Consider the following 7,500-nt stretch of genomic DNA (forward strand, 5'->3'; position numbering starts at 1 on the left):
GAACGCCGTAGGGATATTCTCCATTTCGCGTAATCCGGGTTATTCGCGAGAAATATTACGTGGGGGAAGATAATGCCGCATTGCGTGGCGAGGAGCACTACTTTAAAATGAGTTGCATAACACACTTTTGTAATGCCTGTGCGCTATTCTCAGCGACTCAAAAATTTAACTTTTACTGGGGAAAAAAATATCATTTTATTATTATAGACATACTCATTACAAATTCCTCTATATAAAAAAAATCGAATAAAATTTTCTTCCTTTCTGGGGGATCGGGGGTGGGGGGGGGGGGCGACTGCTTCCCTTCGTAATTGGGACACCATATTTTAACCTAAATACCTAAGGGGGGGAGGGGGTTCTAATCAATATACCATCCTCTCTAACGCCCGTACCCAGTCATCTCCCGCGGGGCACTGGAGCATGTCTTCCTCATGACATAGGCAGGCACTGGCATCGATCAGCTGACTCGTTCACCCGCAGCTGTACGCGTTACTCTCTCGAGCCTCTTCTCTCCCCCCTCTCCTCTCTTCTCCTCTTCCCCCCTCTCCTCTCTTCGCCTCCCCTCTCCTCTCCTCTCCTCTCCCCTTCCTCTCCTCTCTCTCCTTGTCTTTCTTTCTCACGCATTCATATTCTCACTCCTATTCTCCACGCCTCTCCTCTCTGTCACTCTTCACCACTTTCCTTCCCTCTCTCTTCCACGCTTCCCCCTCCCCCTCACACACACTCTTGCAGTCCCTTTCCCCTCTCATCCCTTCCTCCCTCATATATACAAACATGTATAAATTCATATATAATATATGTATTGCGGGAGAAAGGGAGAAGAGAGAGAGAGAGAGAGAGAGAGAGAGAGAGTGAGAGAGAGAGAAAAGAGACAGAGAAGATATAAAGAAAGAGAGAAAAGAAAAAGAGAAGAGAGAGAGACAGAGAGAAGAGAGAGAGAGAGCGAGAGAGAAGAGAGAGAGAGAGAGAAGAGAGAGAGAGAGAGAGAGAGAGAGAGAGAGAGAGAGAGAGAGAGAGAGAGAGAGGAGAGGGGAGAGAGAAGAGAGAGAGGAGAGAGAAGAGAGAGAGAGAGAGAGAAGAGAGAGAGAGAGAGAGAGAGAGAGAAGAGAGAGAAAAGAGAGAGAAAAGAAAAAGAGAAGAGAGAGAGACAGAGAAAAGAGAGAGAAAAGAGAGGGAGAGAAGAGAGAGGAGATTGAGAGACAGAGAGAAGAGAGAAAAGAAAGAGAGAAATCCCTTCCCACACTCTCACAGTAGAGATCCCGATAGATCTCCTCCCCCCCCCCAATCCCACCCCTAAAGAACCTCCTGATGATGCTCCAAGCTACGAGGAAGTACCTGCGTGTCGGCTGGGCTCACGGGACGGCGCGGCGCCGCAGTGGCTCCCGTAATTCTGGCAGGCCGTCACAGGTGATCACGCACCCACGCACCCTCGCACCTCTCCCCTCCCCCTGGCACCCTGTACTACCTCCCCCTCCCCTTGGCACCCTGTACTACCTCCCCCTCCCCTTGGCACCCTGTACTACCTCCCCCTCCCCTTGGCACCCTGTACTACCTCCCCCTCCCCTTGGCACCCTGTACTACCTCCCCCTCCCCCTGGCACCCTGTACTACCTCCCCCTCCCCTTGGCACCCTGTACTACCTCCCCCTCCCCCTGGCACCCTGTACTCCCTCCCCCTCCCCCTGGCACCCTGTACTACCTCTCCCCTCCCCCTGACACCCTGTACTACCTCCCCCTTCCCCTGGCACCCTGTACTACCTCCCCCCTTCCCCTGGCACCCTGTACTACCTCCCCCTTCCCCCTGGTCTACCTCTCCCCCTCCCCTTGGCACCCTGTACTACCTCCCCCTCCCCCTGGCACCCTGTACTACCTCCCCCTCCCCCTGGCACCCTGTACTACCTCCCCCTCCCCCTGGCACCCTGTACTACCTCCCCCCTCCCCCTGGTACCCTGTACTCCCCCGCCCCTTCCCCTGGCACCCTGTACTACCTCCCCCTCCCCCTGGCACCCTGTACTACCTCCCCCTCCCCCTGGCACCCTGTACTACCTCCCCCTCCCCCTGGCACCCTGTACTACCTCCCCCTTCCCCTGGCACCCTGTACTACCTCCCCCTCCCCCTGGCACCCTGTACTACCTCCCCCTTCCCCTGGCACCCTGTACTACCTCCCCCTCCCCTTGGCACCCTGTACTACCTCCCCCTCCCCCTGGCACCCTGTACTACCTCCCCCTCCCCCTGGCACCCTGTACTACCTCCCCCTCCCCCTGGCACCCTGTACTACCTCTCCCCTCCCCCTGGCACCCTGTACTACCTCTCCCTCCCCCTGGCACCCTGTACTACCTCCCCCTCCCCTTGGCACCCTGTACTACCTCCCCCTTCCCCTTGGCACCCTGTACTACCTCCCCCCTCCCCTGGCACCCTGTACTACCTCCCCCCTCCCCTTGGCACCCTGTACTACCTCTCCCTTCCCCCTGGCACCCTGTACTACCTCCCCTTCCCTGGCACCCTCATGTACTGCCCCCCCCGCCCCCCGGCACCCTGTACTGCCTCCCCCTCCCCCTGGCACCCTGTACTTCCTCCCCCTCCCCTTGGCACCCTGTACTACCTCCCCCTTCCCCTGGCACCCTGTACTACCCCCCCCCCCCCCTGGGCACCCTGTACTACCTCCCCCTCCCCCTGGCACCCTGTACTACCTCCCCCCTCCCCCTGGCACCCTGTACTACCTCCCCCTCCCCCTGGCACCCTGTACTACCTCCCCCTCCCCCTGGCACCCTGTACTACCTCCCCCCTCCCCCTGGCACCCTGTACTACCTCCCCCTCCCCCTGGCACCCTGTTAGACCTCCCCCTTCCCCTGGCACCCTGTACTACCTCCCCCTTCCCCTGGCACCCTGTACTACCTCCCCCCTCCCCCTGGCACCCTGTACTACCTCCCCCTCCCCCTGGCACCCTGTTAGACCTCCCCCTCCCCCTGGCACCCTGTACTACCTCTCCCCCCCCCCTGGCACCCTGTACTCCCCCCCCCTCCCCCTGGCACCCTGTACTACCTCTCCCCTCCCCCTGGCACCCTGTACTACCTCTCCCCTCCTCCTGGCACCCTGTACTACCTTCCCCTCCCCCTGGTACCCTGTACTACCTCTCCCCTCCCCCTGGCACCCTGTACTACCTCCCCCCTCCCCCTGGCACCCTGTACTACCTCTCTCCTCTCCCTGGCACCCTGTACTACCTCCCCCTCCCCCTGGCACCCTGTACTATGTCCCCCTTCCCCCTGGCACCCTGTACTACCTCCCCCTCCCCATGGCACCCTGTACTCCCCCCCCTCCCCCTGGCACCCTGTACTACCTCTCCCCTCCCCCTGGCACCCTGTACTACCTTTCCCCTACCCCTGGCACCCTGCACTACCTCTCCCTCCCCCTGGCACCCTGTACTACCTCCCCCCTCCCCCTAGCACCCTGTACTACCTCTCTCCTCTCCCTGGCACCCTGTACTACCTCCCCCTCTCCCTGGCACCCTGTACTATGTCCCCCTTCCCCCTGGCACCCTGTACTACCTCCCCCCTCCCCATGGCACCCTGTACTACCTCCCCCTCCCCCTGGCACCCTGTACTACCTCCCCCCTCCCCCTGGCACCCTGTACTACCTCCCCCCTCCCCCTGGCACCCTGTACTACCTCCCCCTTCCCCCTGGCACCCTGTACTACCTCCCCCCGCCCCCTGGTCTACCTCCCCCCTCCCCCTGGTACCCTGTACTACCTCCCCCTTCCCCCTGACACCCTGTACTACCTCTCCCTTCCCCCTGGCACCCTGTACTACCTCTCCCTGGCACCCTGTACTACCTCCCCCCTCCCCCTGGCACCCTGTACTACCTCCCCCCTCCTCCTGGCACCCTGTACTACCTCTCCCCTCCCCCTGGCACCCTGTACTACCTCTCCCCTCCCCCTGGCACCCTGTACTACCTCTCCCTGGCACCCTGTACTACCTCTCCCCTCCCCCTGGCACCCTGTACTACCTCCCCCTCCCTCTGGCACCCTGTACTACCTCTCCCCTCCCCCTGGCACCCTATACTACCTCTCCCCTCCCCCTGGCACCCTGTACTACCTCCCCCTCCCCCTGGCACCCTGTACTACCTCTCCCCTCCCCCTGGCACCCTGTACTACCTCCCCCTCCTCCTGGCACCCTGTACTACCTCTCCCCTCCCCCTGGCACCCTGTACTACCTCCCCCCTCCCCCTGGCACCCTGTACTACCTCCCCCATCCCCATCCCCTTTTTTCTCTCTCCTAATGATGCTGTACCCAAACTCACCCTTTGTTTTCCGATCTTTTCGTCTCTATTTTCCTTTTCTTTTTTTCAAAACAATGTAAATATAATAACAAGTGCATCGGTATGAAAAAAAAAAAAAAATACACGAAAAAAAAAAAAAACAGAAGCGAAACAAAAGGCGATTTTAAAAAGGGAGAAGTGATGACATCCGCTATTTCTTGGCGAATGAGAAATGCTGAGTTCAGGTCGTGTTGTTCGAGGCAGCGTCCTTCCGCCATGCCGTAGCCCGAGACTCACCTGCAGTCCATGCTGTCTCTCTCAGCATGACATCAGCATGACAGGCGGCATCAGCTGAGATAGGTCTTATCACGAAGGCCGCATCCACTGCCTTCGCTACTGCACTTAAAGCCTTACGTTAAAAAAAAAAAAAAAAAAAAAAAAAAAAAAAAAAACGGATGCTAAACACATGATTTCATTCACATTCTAACCAAGAGGAAGATTACACTACAACTACACATGTATACATACACAAATACATATATATGTACATATATACATAAATATACATATACATACATATATATATATACATATATAGATAAACAATCCTAAATAAAACCGCAAGATAATACAATAAAACATTAGATTAATATCCACGCACCATTCCTTAAAATAACTTCATTAAGAGCTCAAGGCCTTCTACCTCATCTCCATGCATCTGAATGAACACCACACTCGGTTAGGTCGTCAGTAAGATCGCATCAATGTCCATCAGCAATTTTATTCTGCAACATGTCTTTTAGTGGCGTCTACCGCGTTCTCAGTCGGGACCTTACAAGCGGAAAGCTGATAAAGTGATACCGACACATTCGTCTAAATCTAAACAGAGTAAAAATAATATAAAGGATTATCTACTTTTCTTCTAAATCTGAAAGAAAAGAGAAGAAAAAAAATCCTGCAACGGAACAGATACACTACGCTACTTGGCCACACACACATAAACACAAAAAAGGATTTATTTTTATTCTTACTACGGTTTCCATACGGCTCTCCCTCAAAGAGAGAAAGAAGACGCGACGGGGCACAAAAAGGGGCGAGAGAGAGAGAGAGAGAGAGAGGGGGTGAGGGGAGAAGAGAAGACGGTGTGTAGAGAGAGGGAAGGAAAGAATCTTTAAGAATCTTCACTTCCACCCCTGTAACACCCTCTCCCCTCTCCTCCTCTCCTCTCCACATGACCCTCGCCTCCGAGTGGCACCTTACCTTTCCGGACTTGGCCTCAGCCTGGCAGCTAGCCTCAAGGATCACGGTGCTCATCAACCAGTCAATCATAGAGGGGGAGAAGGACACAGCCTGGTGGGGAGAGGCAAGCAAATACGGAAAATGAACAAAACAACAACAACAAAAAATAAATAAAAAGCAAGGTGGTGGGATCACAGAGAGAGAGAGAGAGAGAGAGAGAGAGAGAGAGAGAGAGAGAGAGAGAGAGAGAGAGAGAGAGAGAGAGAGAGAGAGAGAGAGAGAGAGAGAGAGAGAGAGAGAGAGAGAGAGAAGAGACAGATGAGGAGGAGAGGGAGAGAGAGAGGAGAGGAGGGGGGGAGAGAGAGGAGAGAGAGAGAGAGAGAGAGAGAGAGAGAGAGAGAGAGAGAGAGAGAGAGAGAGAGAGAGAGAGAAAAGAGACCCGAGTAAGATCGCCTTTGGGGAAAGTAAAAAAAAAAAAAAAAAATCTTGTTCTTCAACAGGAAGGGGGATTGTGCAATGTACAGTCCATGCAAGAGGTGGCGAATTCATCTTGCAGAGAGGACAAAAAAAAAAGAAAAAAGAGAGAGTAAAAATTCGGCCGTGAGATGGGGATACTGGCAGTGGAAGGGGGGTGTGATGGAGGAAAGAGGGGGGGTGGGAGCAGTGAGGATCAGCTGATTCTCTGTCAATTCGCCGAGGAATAAAGTCATAATCCCTCCATCAGCCATTACAACCAGCCACCAACCACAGCCTGATTCCCAGCATCGAATCAGCGGATCCTCTCAAACCCCCTTGCATAAATAAAATGAATAGTATATGGCAAAAATAAATGGTTGCAGAAAAGGGAACTTCATAAAAAAAAAAAGCACATCAATAAAGCAGGCAATCACTGGGGGATAAAAGACAATAATATACATACACCAAAACTTTACCTGGCACCCTCAGAATACAGTCTTCTAATGCACGAACACCACCGAAAATATTTGCAGTCATGTAATATCAACACCGATATTATTCATATATGGAGATGGGGATGATCGAGTGGCCGCAGGAGAGCATCAAAGGGGAGAGAGAGAGAATGAGAGAATGAGAGAATGAGAGAATGAGAGAGAGAGGGAGAGAGGGAGAGAGAGAGAGAGGGAGAGAGGGAGAGAGAGAGAGAGAGAGGTGGAGGGATGGAGGAAGGGAGAGGGAGAGGGAGAGGGAGAGGGAGAGAGACGCTCGTTTGGATGTTAAGGATGGAGGGAGGGATAGAGGGAAGATGGGGCAGGGTGGGAAACTCCATAGAGATCGAGAGAGAATGAGAGGTGGAGGGGGTGGAGGACTGGGAGATGAGAGAGGGTATGAGCGAGAGTGCGGATAGAGGTTGAATGTCGAAGGGTTCCTTTATGGAGGACTTTTTGGGGGGGGGGATTGGGAGAGAGAGAGAGCGAGAGAGAGCGAGGAGCTTCGAGAGATGATGTCGTATGAGACGAGAGAGTAGACGGAGAGGAGAGAGCGCGAGAGATAGAGAGGCAGAAAGAGAGAAGAGAGAGAACGCTAGAGGGGGGGAAGACTGGGCTCTCGAGAATGGAAGGGCATACCAAAAGAGAGGGAGGGAGGGAGAGAGATAGGGGGGGGAAGACAGGGAGAGAGGACGGGGAGATACAGAGAGGGAGGGAGAGGGAGGGAGAGGGAGAGAGAGGGAGGGAAGGAGGGAAAGAGGGAGAGAGGGGGAGGGAAGGTAGGGAGAGAGAAATAGAGAATGAATGAATAATTAAATATAGATGTAGTGGGAAAGGGAAAGGGAGAGGATGAGGGAATGGGGAGATGGAGAGAGAAAGAGAGAGAGAGAGAATGAGAGCGAAAGAGAAAATGTGAGAGAGAGAGAGAGAGAGGAGGGGTTCTTTTTATTGGCAGGGAGAGAGATACGGGGAGAGAGTCGCTAGGGAGGGAGGGAGGTTCGGGAGGGTGAGAGAGAGAGATGGAGAGGAGAGAAGAGAAAGGGAGAGAAGAGGAGAGATGGGGAG

General features: G+C 54.4%; 1 protein-coding gene across 2 annotated transcripts in view; it reads right to left on the reverse strand.

Moving 5' to 3' along the window:
* aralar1 (calcium-binding mitochondrial carrier protein aralar1) overlaps positions 1-7,500 on the reverse strand; it is a 281,849-nt gene that overhangs the window by 264,292 nt on the left and 10,057 nt on the right. The window contains exon 2 of one of the 2 annotated variants that reach the window (XM_086533565.1): positions 5,513-5,602. The exons of the other annotated variant lie outside the window; for it this stretch is intronic. Coding sequence (XP_086389691.1) covers positions 5,513-5,602 — 90 coding nt within the window. The remainder of the gene's footprint in view (positions 1-5,512; positions 5,603-7,500) is intronic. 2 annotated transcript variants of the gene reach the window in all.

The sequence above is a fragment of the Penaeus japonicus genome, unplaced genomic scaffold (genome assembly GCF_977035675.1).
Source record: "Penaeus japonicus unplaced genomic scaffold, GWHDUDI00000001_assembly GWHDUDI00000003, whole genome shotgun sequence".
Lineage (NCBI taxonomy): Eukaryota > Metazoa > Arthropoda > Malacostraca > Decapoda > Penaeidae > Penaeus > Penaeus japonicus.